The sequence below is a fragment of the Colobus angolensis genome, unplaced genomic scaffold (assembly GCF_000951035.1).
Source record: "Colobus angolensis palliatus isolate OR3802 unplaced genomic scaffold, Cang.pa_1.0 Scaffold3, whole genome shotgun sequence".
Lineage (NCBI taxonomy): Eukaryota > Metazoa > Chordata > Mammalia > Primates > Cercopithecidae > Colobus > Colobus angolensis.
The window spans coordinates 27,214,350-27,228,140 of record NW_012116265.1 but is presented as its reverse complement, the minus strand read 5'-3'; the positions used below and the strand labels follow the sequence as shown (position 1 = coordinate 27,228,140).

The 13,791-nt window shown below is 43.3% G+C and overlaps 1 protein-coding gene and 1 pseudogene across 2 annotated transcripts in view; both read left to right on the top strand.

The window, feature by feature from the left end:
* Window positions 1–13,791, top strand: part of FAM71D (family with sequence similarity 71, member D) — a 38,410-nt gene that overhangs the window by 1,840 nt on the left and 22,779 nt on the right. Inside the window, exons 3-6 of the mRNA XM_011949719.1 lie at window positions 5,050–5,136; window positions 5,914–6,097; window positions 10,871–11,070; window positions 12,309–12,861. Coding sequence (XP_011805109.1) covers window positions 5,939–6,097; window positions 10,871–11,070; window positions 12,309–12,861 — 912 coding nt within the window. The 5' untranslated portion in view covers window positions 5,050–5,136; window positions 5,914–5,938. The remainder of the gene's footprint in view (window positions 1–5,049; window positions 5,137–5,913; window positions 6,098–10,870; window positions 11,071–12,308; window positions 12,862–13,791) is intronic.
* Window positions 6,851–8,334, top strand: LOC105517242 (annotated as a pseudogene). Its single transcript, XR_001002641.1, has one exon. The product of XR_001002641.1 is annotated as a splicing factor 3B subunit 4 pseudogene (transcript).

The following is a 13,791-nucleotide window of genomic DNA, read 5'->3' as shown; positions in this document are numbered from 1 at the left end:
ATCATGTAATTACAGACAAATAACACAGTAAAAAGACCACATGAGAATCCAGGTAGTGGGTTTATGAGTGTTCACTATAGAAATCTTTCAACTTTGCCAGAGGTTTGAAACTTTTTATAATAAAATATTGGAGGGAAAGACCACATGGTAATGGTAAACAGGAAACATTTGTAGAGGACATTTTAGGGGCATGTACAGACATCTCTCTGAATTAGGCAGTCAGAAAAGCCAACCAAGACAGTGCAACACTGGCTCTTCAGATTCCCACTCTCTCCCCTTCCCAATGGCCATGAACACTCAAGCTGTCACATTTCCAAAAAGTTCCAGATGACTGCATTTATCCCCAGGAAAATAAAGGCACCCCACCTCTACCACAGGGTGAATGCATCCCATATTTATATCTAAGAATAGTAGTTCTCAGCCCAAATGGAGCCTTGATCATCCTTGAAACAGTATACACAGATAGGGAAGCCCTGACGACACCATGGAATGTCTGAAGAGCAGCTGAAGTGACTCCCTCTTGAAACACATACAGCACATTGCCTCTCTGTGCTTGGTTTTCCTGTAGACCAACTAGCATTGGTTTCTGATCTATAATCCGATTTAATAAGGAATCTCTCTAACTTTTCTTTTACTAAAAGTAGCCAACTACACTTTGTCAAATGAAAATTATACTGTAATTCTGCAGAAAAGTACAACCTAATGTAGCTATCTGCTGAATGAATCACCATTCAATTGGAATTTGAAAAACAGAGAAAGGATTGAGAGGGAGAAAAAGTACTGATTAAAAGAAGTAACAAAGACCATAAGGGATCAGCTAGTGATAGGACGAGCTCATCCATCTCAAATAAAACTCCATTCTTTGTGCCATCCTTGCTCTGCGGTGCAGCAAAAGCCCTTCCCTGCAACATGGCTCTGCATCCTGACTGCTTAGTTAGATGAATAGGACATTGAATGGGCCCAGCAAAAGGCAAACATTATTGGAAAAATATAAGCTATGACTGTGAAAACTGATACACGATCCTGATAGAATAAATTATGAATAAATAAAACATTCCATGTGTCTGTGCCATGGAGCTAGCTCTGTGTTTCCATGATAGCCCATAACAACCCTGCTTTAATTCTGACTTTCATTCAACAGGTAGTTCTGTTTCTTTCTTTCTTTTTTTTCCCTAGCTAACACCTTGAATAATCAACATGTATTTTTGAGTCACCAAAGTTAATAATGATATCTTAGTAAGGTGATTGGATCACAGGGTGGGGTCTGAACTGATTGTCAGGCTTGATTGCCTGTCTCTACTGTGCCTGCACACCAAGAAGGCAAAGCAGAGTGCAAGGAGCTTATCAGGAGAGAACCCAGAAACCATCTGTTTCTTTGTAAAAGAAAATCATTTCTTAAGCATCAGTTTAACCACTGGCCACAATTACTTTTGCAACTCTTTACAAGAGATTGTCATGTTCCAAATAGCTTGACACCATGATTGATAACTGCTGTTTTTAAAAAAAATAGTTAATGTTATGGGGATACATTAATATATATTACATATATTTTAACATATATTACTTACATATATGTGTGTATATATATAAAGAAATTAAGTAGGCCAAGCACAGTGGCTCATGCCTATAATCCCAGCACTTTGGGAGGCCAAAGTGGTTGGATCACTTGAGCCCAGGAGTTTGAGACCAGCCTGGGCAACACAGGAAGACCCAATTTCTACAAAAAATTTTAAAAATTAGCTGGACAGTTACGTGTACCTGTAATACCAAATACCTCAGGAGGCTGAGGTGGGAGGATCACTTGTGCTGGGGAGGTTGAGGCTCCAGTGAGCCATGATCACATCACTGTACTCCAGCCTGTGTGACAGAGCAAGACCCTGTCTCAAAAAACCAAACAAACAAACCAAAAAAACTGAAACAAAACAAGCAAACAAAAAACAGAGAGAAAGAAATTAAGTGAAAAATCTATTTGTAAAACTGGAAAGACATATACCAAAACTTGAATACTGTCTCCAGATATTCCGAGTGAACCTAAGGCCAGGCACAGTGACTCACACCTGTAATCCTAGCACTCTGGGAGGCCAAGGTGGGCAGACTGCTTGAGCTCAGGAGTTTGAGACCAGCCTGTGTAATATGGTGAAATCCCGTCTCTACAAAAAATACAAAAATTACCCAGGCAGGATGGTGCAGGCCTGTGGTCCCAACTACTCGGGAGGCTGAGGTGGGAGGATCACTTGAGCCCAGGAAGGCAAGGCTGTAGTGAGCCAAGATTACTCCACTGCACTCCAGCTTGGGTGACAGAGCAAGACCCTGTAGAAAAAAAAAAGAGTGAAACTAGTAAATAGTTAATTTACTTTACCATTGGTAAAATATATGATGACGAGGTGTGTGTGTGTGTGTGTGTGTGTGTGTCGAGCCAAAATGATGACTTCACAGAACCATCTCTCTGTTTTAAGAGCCTAAACTATTTTTTCCCCCAAGACAGAGTCTTGCTCTGTCACACAGGCTAGAGTACAGTGGCATAATCTTGACTCACTGCAACCTCCGCCTCCCAGGTTCAAGCAATTCTCCTGCCTCAGCCTCCCAAGTAGCTGGGATTATAGGCACTGCCACCACACCCGGTTAATTGTATTTTTAGTAGAGATGGGGTTTCACCATGTTGGTCAGACTGGTCTCGATCTCCTGACCTGGTAATCCTTCCCCCTCAGCCTCAAAGTGCTAGGATTACAGGCGTGAGCCACCACGCCCAAGCCTGGACTAATTAACTAGGATAATTGGAGATGTTGGTGGGGTGAGGGGTGTAGTGCACAGATATCTCAAATCACAATTACAACAAAACCAGTCAAAATTTAGCACACACTTATCAGCTATACACATAATCCAAAAGTGTAAAAATAATTCCAGAACAAATATTTAGAACATCACAGCAAAGTTGATAAAAGAGGCTGTTAACACTTTCCGCTCCTCAGCTAAACTCAACTTTGTTCAAAAAGGACAAAAGGGGTGTGAGACCCAGTCGTGGTTGCAAATATCCCTGAATTCCTTCCTTTCCTCTCACTTCCTCCGCCCTCTCTGTGTCCTGAATCCACAGCTACACCTATTCACCTGGGAGATCATCCACTGTTTGCTCTCTGGAAGGAGAATTCTCAGATGCAAGGGATTCTGGAGATCTCATAAATGACAGCAGTGGAAAGGGCCTTTCCCTATCCCAGCAGCCATGTGGCATCTCCTGATTAACAAGTGTCTGTCAACAGTAGACACACCCTCCAGTGTGCAGTTTTCATTTTCTCAGAGGACACTATTTTTCCAAAATGTGCACTCTTTCACTTAACTCTGTATAAACAAGAGTTGACTGCTGCATCTCCTCAAATCTAAGATCCAGAAATTATAAGATATATCATTATTTTATGTGCCACTAAGAAGGAAAACATGCTGCTAATTATAGAACTTAATGCTTTATTTTTGATTTTGTGTGTGTGTGTGTGTGTGTGTGTGTGTGTGTGTGTTTTGAGACAGAGTCTTGCTCTGTCACCCAGGTTGGAGTGTAGTGGCACGATCCCAGCTCACTGCAATCTCCGCCTTCCGGGTTCAAGCAATTCTCCTGCCTCAGCCTCCCAAGTAGGCATATACTGAGAGACCTCCTAGAGAGGCCTTTAGGAGTAGCTGGGACTACAGGTGCATGCCACCACGCCTGGGTAATTTTTCTATTTTTTAGTAGAGATGGGGTTTTGCCATGTTGGCCAGGCTGTTCTCAAACTCCTGACCTCAGGTGATCCGCCCACCTTGGCCTCCTAAATAATGCTTTCTTATGGGAATTTTCCCACACAATATCTAGCTCTTGCTCCTGTGCCATCATCCTCTGTGCATTTCTTAAAGGGCTCCACTCTAGTCTTTAGGACCTTCTTCTAAGCCTCTGACAAGTTTCATACTGGAGCTTTCTTCTTTTCTTTTTTTCTTTTTTAATTTTTTTTCTTTTCCTTTCTTTCTTTCTTTCTTTTCTTTTCTTTTTTCTTTTTCTTTTTTTTTGGTGGAGTTTTACTCTTGTCGCCCAGACTGGAGTGCAGTGGCATAGTCTTGGCTCACTGCAACCTCCACCTCCCATGTTAAAGTGATTCTCCTGCCTCAGTCTCCTGAGTAGCTGGGATTACAGGCACCTGTCACCATGCCAGGCTAATTTTTATATTTTCAGTAGAGACAGGGTTTCACGACATTGGCCAGGCTGGTCTTGAACTACTGACCTAAAGTGATCTGCCTGCCTTGGCCTCTTAAAGTGCTGGGATTATAGGCGTGAGCCACCGCGCCTGGCCAGGAGCTTTCCTAATCTTACTAGAAGATGTCAACAAAAGGTTTTCAGGTAATCGTAAGGAGTACATTTTAAAGAGCAATTAAATGCAACCCTCTGTACTGCTTCCTTTGCCACATTATCAAATATCCTCATTGGTCATAAGAGCTCAGGATTCCACTGTTTGGCAGTTTCAAGCCAATTATGAGCTATGGACTCATGACTCTGGTTGTACTCACCAAAAGACCATGGTGAGGATCATCAACAACAGCTTAGCTCCGACATAAACAGCAGCCTTGGACTCCGCTTCACCCACCCAGTATACTTAGAAGAACTCTAACTCTTTCTAAGGCCTTGACCTCACACTTGAAATAACAGTAAGGTTTAGAATTGAAATTAGTTTCTTTTGTATACAAATTAGTGTCTTTTTTTTTTTTTTTTTTGAGACAGGGTCTTGCTCTGTTGCCCAGGCTGGAGTGCAGTGACAAGATCATAGCTCATTGTAGCCTCAACCTCCCAGGCTCAGGTTATCCTCCCACCTCAACCTCCCAAGTAGCTGGAACTATAGGCATGCACCACCACACCCGGCTAACTTCTGTATTTTTTGTAGAGACAAGATCTTGCTATGTTGCCCAGGCTGTTCTCAAACTCCTAGGCTCGAGTGATTGGCCTGCCTTGACTTCCCAAAGTGCTGGGATTATAGGTGTGAGCCATTGTGCCTGGCCTGTATACATTTGATTTTCTTTTTGTTGTTTCTTTTACAAAAGATTTCATCATGAAAAGGAGGAAGCTCAAACTGAAGTGAGCTAAAAACTTCATCTCCTAGAGAAGATTGTGGCTCAGCCTGAGTTGAGGTGAGATTTGACAGTTCTTACAGATAAACCATGTGGGCTGCATGGCCATATCCTCTCCTGCCCTTTTCTCTCTTCCTTCCTTTCCCTCTTCCTTCCTCTTCTACTTACTTTACTTTCCAAGATTATTTTCTTCTTTCTCTCTCCTGGAGACTCAATGTACTGAAGATGCTGCCTATAGCAGTGGTCCCCTTGGAAGCAGGGACCAGTTTTGTGGAAGACAATTTTTCCACTGACTTAGAGTCTCATAAGGAGCTGCAACCAAGAGCTATGCCTCAGTTATGGGTGAATAGTCTGGAAAAAGTGTTCTCAGTTTAGTATAGCTTTGATACCCTACTTACAAAAAAGGGATTGGAGAACGCTGCTTGATGAAGAGGGTACCATTACTTTGGAAGATAGAAAATAATGGTCTTTGGGGGAATATATTGAGAGACCTCCTAGAGAAGCCTTTCCTAATACCCTAATAAGTGTCTTAAAGCCCTATACCCCAGTCATTTTTTATTATATGTATCTGTTTTCAAGTCCTGATAGTCCCTATCATCCAACATCTTGTTTGAGTTTCTTTTGGCTTGCTTACTACCTGTCTCCCCATAGAGTGTAAGCTGAATGAGGGCAGGGATCTTATTAGTCCTGTTTAGATGTATGTATTAATACAAGTGCTTGGTGCAGTGCCAAGCATATCACAGATATTGATAAAATTTGCTGAATTAATAAATAAATGAAGCAATTTAATTATGATATTAAATTCTCTCTGTACCCATTGTGTTTCCATTCCCTCAGTTTTTTATGTTTATATGCAAGTGCAATGATGAAGAAGACCAGCAAGTCTACCACGAGGATCAATGAGCAAGATGCTCTGTGCACGCCACACTCCCATGATCCGAGAGATCTTCAAAGTATGTTGGATGGAGGAGAGTATGCCCCTTTTGTATCTCCTCCCATGTTAGAGAGCAATTTTATCCAGGTAAATCATATTCAAGGCCTGAGTTAAGCTCCAATAACTTCAGTAATTTTCTCAAAGAAAACTGAAAAGGATGGTAGGAGAATTGTTTTAAATGTGCCAAGGGAATGTGTGATATTACTAAAGAGAACAGTTTGGGAACTTTAAAAAACCTGAAATAATTACAGCGTTAAAGGACATTTACTTCAAATGTCCCCAAAACTCTTGTGAAGGACTTCTGTCTTAACTCTACCGTAATTGCCATTCCATCATAATCTTCCCAAAATTACATGAAGCCGTTTTTGGCATTTCCCACCACAGGGAAACATACAGATAACTTCTTTCTTAGGCGTAGAAGACATTCTAAAGAACATCTGTGACACAACTAGGGATTACAATGAATCTTAACTCTTAGTTCTGAAGGTAAAATATAATTGTCAGATGGTGTCAGGGAGAAAAGCTTCCTTCTCATAAGAATGTCCCTACATTATAAATGAAACTGCATTTCTGTGCATGTGGGAGCAACGCTAACTTTTCTCTAAACATTCAACATTAAAATGTTCTGACAAAGAAATGGTGAAATGAGTTCAGTGATAGGGGTCATACCTCTAAAGTTCCTAGAAATTCCTTAATAAAGTCTTAACACTAAACACTGAGCTATTACCTCTAACTCTTAACACATTCGAGCAGCTGCTTAGCTGATTTCACAGAGGGGTGACAAGGGAAGACAACAGACACTTCAAAAGGTAAGGAGAGGATGGCAGGAGCTCTTTTGCCATGGCTGCCAGGCCGATTTCCGAGTAGAACCAGGATGCCACTGTGTACGTGGGGGGCCTGGATGAGAAGGTTAGTGAACCTCTGCTGTGGGAACTGTTTCTCCAGGCTGGACCAGTAGTCAATACCACATGCCAAAGGATAGAGTCTGGCCAGCACTAAGGCTATGACTTTGTGAATTCTTGAGTGAGGATGATGCTGACTATGCCATTAAGATCATGAACATGATCAAACTCTATGGGAAGCTGATACAGGTGAACAAGACATCAGTTCACCACAAAAACATGGGTGTAGGGACCAACATTTTCATTCGGAACCTGGACCCTGAGATTGATGAGAGTTGCTTTATGATACTTTCAGCACCTTTGGGGTCATCTTACAAATCCCCAAGATTACAAATACCCTGACACAGGCAACTCCAAAGCTTATGCCTTCATTAATTTTACTTCATTTGATGCTTTGGATGCAGCAATTGAAGCCATGAATGGGCAGTACCTCTGTAACTGCCCTATCACCATATCTTATGCCTTCAAGGACTCCAAGGGTGAGCGCCATGGCTTAGCAGCTGGACGACTTCTGGCAGCTCAGAACCCGCTCTCCCAGCCTGACCGCCCTCATCAGCCATTTGCAGATGCACCTCGTCCACCCTCTGCCCCCAATCCTATGGTATCATTATTGGGGTCTGGACTTCCTCCACCAGGCATGCCTCCTCCTGGCTCCTTCCCACTCCCAGTGCCACCTCCTGGAGCCCTCCCACATGGGATACCCCCCACCATTCCCCACCACCTATGCCTCCTGGGGCTGCAGGACATGGTCCCCCATCAGCAGGAACCCCAGAGGCAGGACATCCTGATTATGGACATTCACAAGCTCACCCATTCCCACCAGGAGGGGTGCCCTATCCAGGGATGTCTCAGATGCAGCTGGCACACCATGGACCTCATGGCTTAGGACATCCCCATTCTGGACCCCCGGGCTCTGGGGAGCAGCCACCACCCCGACCACCACCTGGAATGCCTCATCCTGGACCTCCTCCGATGGGCATGCCCCCCAAGGGTCTCCATTCGGATCTCCCATGGGTCACCCAGGTCCTATGCCTTCACATGGTGTGCGTGGACCTCCTCCACTGATGCCCCCCCTCCATGTGTACACTGGCCCTCCACGACCCACACCCTATGGCTACCAGCCTCTCCCTCCACCCAGACCCACTCCCCAGCCACCAGTTGCCCCTTGAGACCTGCTTTGGAGCCCTCTCCCTCAGTAAATTCACATTTTCCTTCCTCCTGTTACATCTTCCCAATATCTTTTCGATTCCTTGGAACAATCAGAGATGCTGTAGCTCCTTGGGGCTAAGGCACTAATCCCTTTCAGCACCCCCACCCCATTCCCCTTTTTAATATAACTTTTTCCACAGGAGGTATTTCTTTTTTATGTTGGTCCTGAGTATTTTGCAAATGCACAGAGAAAATAAAACTAAACTCCTTGTTCTAAAAAAAAAAAAAAAGGTAAGGAGACTTCATCTTCCACAAACACATTCTCTGCACTCATACTTGAGTACTAATGTGAGCTACCCACCTCCAGTATACCACAGGCAGGAGATGAAGCCTCCCAAAATACCTAATGTTTTAGTGATGTCCCTAGAACACGTGTGACAAGTTGTGATTTGATGTACTTTACCTTCTACATACTTCTTTCCTACTAATCATGTTTTTATTTTTCCACCTTTCATCCTGTGCCCTTTCCAAGTTAGTTAACTTTTGCACACTCTAACAAAATTACATAGTACTTGTCCAACACTGGGGGTAGTTAGTAGTCTATAGGTCAGACGTAGCCCCCTATCATAATTTGATAAGTCGTATCCTTCAAGTTGCACAACCCCACCTGGTTAGCATGTCTTTGGCAGTAAGTTACCAAGATTCCTGACTGAACAGGTTTAAATGAAAAAAGAAAAACAATTAGGCTGGGTACAGTGGCTCATGCTGTAATCCCAGCCCTTTGGAAGGACAAGGTGGGAGGATCGCTTGAGGCCAGGAGTTCAAGATTGGCCTGGGCAACAAAGGAGATCCCACCTCTAAAAACATTTTTAAAAATTAGCAGGGTGCAATGCTGCACACCTATATTCCTAGCTACTTGGGAGGCTAAGGAGGGAGGATTGCTTAAGCCCAGGAGCTCCAGGCTGCAGTGAGCTAGGATGGCACTACTGCACTCCAGCCTGGATGACAAGACAAGACTTTGTCTCTAAAAACAAACAAATAAATATTTTTTTAAAAAATTAAAAAGAAAGCAATTATCTCAAATAGAGTGAAAGAGCCCCAGGGCATCAGCTCACTCCTGGTAGAAGACTCAGGTTCTCTTTTTTTGTTCTGTCACCTTCAAGCCAGGTCTCCTCAGGGCATCACATCCAAACAGGACAATGACAGCTGCCAGCAGTAGAAGATATTCATCTCATCCTGGTGGCTCTGTCTCCTGGTGGCTCTGAGAAAGGTTTTCCAGGATTGGAGGAGACCCCTCTATGTCTTGCTGGTCACATGCCCCTGCTGAAACCAGTCACTGGCAAGGGGTGGGGTGGAACCACCACTACCCATTTAAGTTAGTCAGGATTTAATCCCTGAGCTGGGTCATTATCCCTGAGCCATGATATTGGACAAAACCAGGATTCTGTTAATCCGGAAGAAGAGGGGCACAGTTTGGGTAGGTTATCAATAGTGTGAGCTACATCCTCTTTCTTTCAATGATGTATTTTTTAGTTGAACCAGTTATTATACAGCTGAGAAACCACAGTGTAGTTCCTCTCTGCCTTCCTTCATTTCCCTATCTGCCCATCCTCCAGTCTCTTCTTCTACCAAGTGGCAGAGATTTTATTGGCCAAGTTTCTTGGACTCTGGGGTTTTTATACATGCTCTTCCTCTGCCTGGAAACCTCTCCTCTCCACTCAGCCAGTTTATCTCCCACATGGTTCAGGTATCAGCTAGACGTCTCTTCCTCCGGGGAGACTTTCATAACCCCATATCCAGGGGTGTGCTGGAACTGGTCGATTGGTAAGTGTTCAGGGAATTTGCAAGTCAGTTGTTAAACACAGCCTTTTTAAAAAATAAATTATAGACCAGGTGCGGTGGCTTATGCCTGTAATCCCAGCACTTTGGTAGGCCGAGGTGGGTGGATCACCTGAGGTCAGGAGTTTGAGATCAGCCCCATCAATATGATGAAACCCCATCTCTCTAAAAATACAAAAATTAGCCAGGCTTGGTGGCACGTGCCTGTAATCCCAGCTACTCAGGAGGCTGAGACAGGAGAATCACTTGAACCCGGGAGGCAGAGGTTGCAGTGAGCTGAGATCACGCCATGGCACTCCAGCCTGGGCAGCACAAGACTCCATCTAAAAAAAAAAATTAAATTCTTAAAAATTAAATTTTATAAACATATCTAAAATAAAGGCAACGAATATTCAAAACTCATCGTTCCTATTCTTTTACTACATTTTACTATTGTCTATACTTCTAAGGTTATAAATATAAGAGTTTGGCAAGAGTTCGCGGAATTTATCAATTGACTCTATGTAATTTAAACTAAAGACTAAAGAATATTGCATATTATTTGTAAATGTGTGTGCTACTTGTCTTTTATGTCAGTAACATTTTAAACTTATGTGTAAATGTGTGTACCTTCCAAGACCTAGCTGTTACCAGAATATCACTGCCTATCTTCCCACTCTAAGCTAAGTCAAGTCCTCTGTTATGTGCTCCTGTAACATCCTGAACTTGTACTTGGTAACACTTCTTACAGTAATAATTAGTCACATACTTAAATTGTTTAATGTTTGCCTTCCCTGGTAGACCCCCACGGGTCAGAGACTGTGTCTGTTCCCTGTGGTATCTCCAAGAATTAGCATGAGCAAGTGAAGGAACAAATACATCATGGTTCATTTCTCCTTTATTTCCTGCCATCTTCCACTTCTCAGGCAAGCAAGGTTGTCAAAGCCACACATTTCATCGTATAATGCCTTTTCCTGTTTTCTGCACTCAGGTTAACAGGAGAGGTGAATCCATTTACCTTCATAACCGAGCCAACTGGGTGACCGTAGGCATCTGTTCTTCCAGTTCCACCCACAAGATCCCCAATGTGATGCTACTGGCACATCTGACACCTGGTGCCCGGAAAGATACAGAACCCCTGTTTAAAAGTCTCCTGACATCTCCTCCTGCAGAGAAACTGGTGCTCACCAGGTGAGTTACAAAGAGAAGAGGTTAAAGATCTCTCAGAATATGTGCATTACCCCTGTGGATCTGAAATTGGAAACACTGATGACAATTGCACCAAAGGAGCATCTCACTCGCATTCCCTGCTGCAAATGACGAAGAGGAGCATCCTTAAAGACGGGTGAAATAATGTATGACAGTGGATATCAAGCAGGCAGTTAATTTTTTAAAAACTAAACCTAATTAACAGGAACTGAAGACTCATAATAAACTGCCTTTCTAGAACATGCCTCCTCTTCCATAGCATCCCAGCTTCCAACAGAATTAGCTCTGGTCTTGTCTCAGCCTCTAACTTGGTCTATGATCACGAGCAAATTGCTTGACTTTAAGTTAACTTTGAAGGATTAATTTAAATGGAGACTTTCTCATGATAAATAGTTGACATTCTGATGTGTTTTGTTTTTGAGACGGAGTCTTGCACTGTCACCCAGGCTGGAGTGCAGTGGCACAATCTTGGCTCACTACAACCTCCACCTCCCAGTTCAAGCGATTCTCCTGTCTCAGCCTCCTGAGTGGCTGGGATTACAGGCATACACCACCACGCTCAGCTAATTTTTGTATTTTTAGTAGAGACAGGGTTTCACCATATTGGTCAGGCTGGTATTGAACTGCTGACCTCAGGTGATCCACCCACCTTGGCGTCCCAAAATGCTGGGATTACAGGTGTGAGCCACTGCACCCAGCCTATTCTGACGTTTTTATACATCAGAGCCTTAAGTATGTGATTAAGATGAGATGGTCCTCAGGAGCCCTTACCCAGCTCTATCTGGGAGACAAGTCTGGTGTCTTGAGCCTCACTCTTCAAACTACTATAAAATATAAGAAAGAGGCTGGGCATGGTAGCTCACACCTGTAATCCCAGTACTTTTGGAGGCCAAGGCAGGTGAATTGCTTGAGCCCAGGCATTCAAGACCAGCCTGGGCAACATGGTGAAACCTTGTGTCTACAAAAAAATACAAAAATTAGCCAGGCATTGGTGGCACATACCTGTTGTGCCAGCTACTTGGGAAGATGAGGTGGGAGTATCACATAGGCATAGGATGTTAAGGCTGCAGTGAGCCATGATCACACCACAACTGCACTCCAGCCTGGGCAACAGAGTGAGACCGTATCTCAAAACAAACCAACAAGCAAACAAACAAACAACTATATATATAAGCCTCCAATCAGGTTTCCAGATGATGTTACTGTGTGCTTGTTTGCAGGTTTCTCCCTCTGCAGTTTGTGAGTCTTTCTGTGCATGACGCGGAAAACATGCGCCTAAAAGTAAAGCTGGTGAGTGGTCGAGCCTACTACTTACAGCTCTGCACGTCTGCATGTAAACAGGACACCTTGTTTTCTCAATGGGTGGCCCTCATCTCCCTCTTGAATCAGGAGAAAGCCAAAGTTTCCAAAGTGTCAGAGGTTTCAAGTCTCTCAGGAATTACGAATAGCACAGACGTCACAGGCTCCACGGATGTGATGGATATCACAGCGTTCACAGCCATCCTGACCCCGTACATGTACACACGTACAGGCCCTGAACATGTCAGGGACAGCATAGATTTCTCAGAATTCACAGACATCACCGACATCACAGATGTCACAGACCTTCCAGAAAATGAGGTCCCAGGGGTCCCGGATATAAGAATTGTTACAGAAGTCATAGAAGTCAGAGAAGCCACAGAAGTCACAGACAGCTCTGATATTACAAACTGCTCGGGAGTCACAGTGGTGTTTGAAAACAATGACTTAATCAGGGCCAAGCAAGAGGAAAAGGTACGTGTCACTGAAGGCTTTCATGTTTTAATAATTGAGAACTAGAGTGATTACCAAGATCACACTTCTTGGTTAGGTGACATTGATTGTCAAAATGCTATGAAACCTACCTACTCTGAGTAACCTAATTTTAATAGTGAGATTCGATCTCTGAACCCTGGTGTAAAGGAGTTGTAAGATGTCTCCTGAAATAGGCAGTGACAACCGTTAACGTAAATCTTAGCCCAGCATCAGAAATGGAAAGAACCTTGGAATCAGAATCAGAACCAAGTTAGACTCTCAACCTGCGGCATATTACTTGTGTGACTTCGCCCAAATCACATAATCCGCATGAGCCTCAGTTGCCTCACTTCTAAAATAAGGACATTAATACAATGTAAGGGTTATTTTCTGGTTTAAAAATATATAGCAGTAGCCAGTACCTTGAAGGATGGGATGGAATTTCTATGGGTAAACATGAGGATGGAAATAGGATAATAAAAAACAAAACAAAATGAGTGGCTTTAGAAAAGGCCAGAGAGTGGAAAAACACAGAGTCATGTCCAAAAATGTTTCATTCAGTTGGGCTAGAGAATAATATATATGGAGAATAGTAGAAACTAGGACTGGAAAGTTGCTTAAAAACCTTGAGAGCCAAATTTAAAGTGATAACTTCACTCTTTGGGCAAACCTTAGTGACCACAGTCTCCTGTGTAAGGGAATGAAGGAGCTGTGTTTTTAAAAGATTAATCTAATGGCAGGATGGATTATAGGTAAAGAGATCTGTTTGAAGACTACTGTTGAAAAACTTCCTCTAGGTCCACAATAGAAAAAAGGCCAGTGCAGTGGCTCACACCTGTAATCTCAGCACTTTGGGAGGCCAAGACAGGTGGATTGCTTGAGCTTGGGAGTTCGAGACCAGCCTAGGAAACATGGCGAAACCCCATCTCT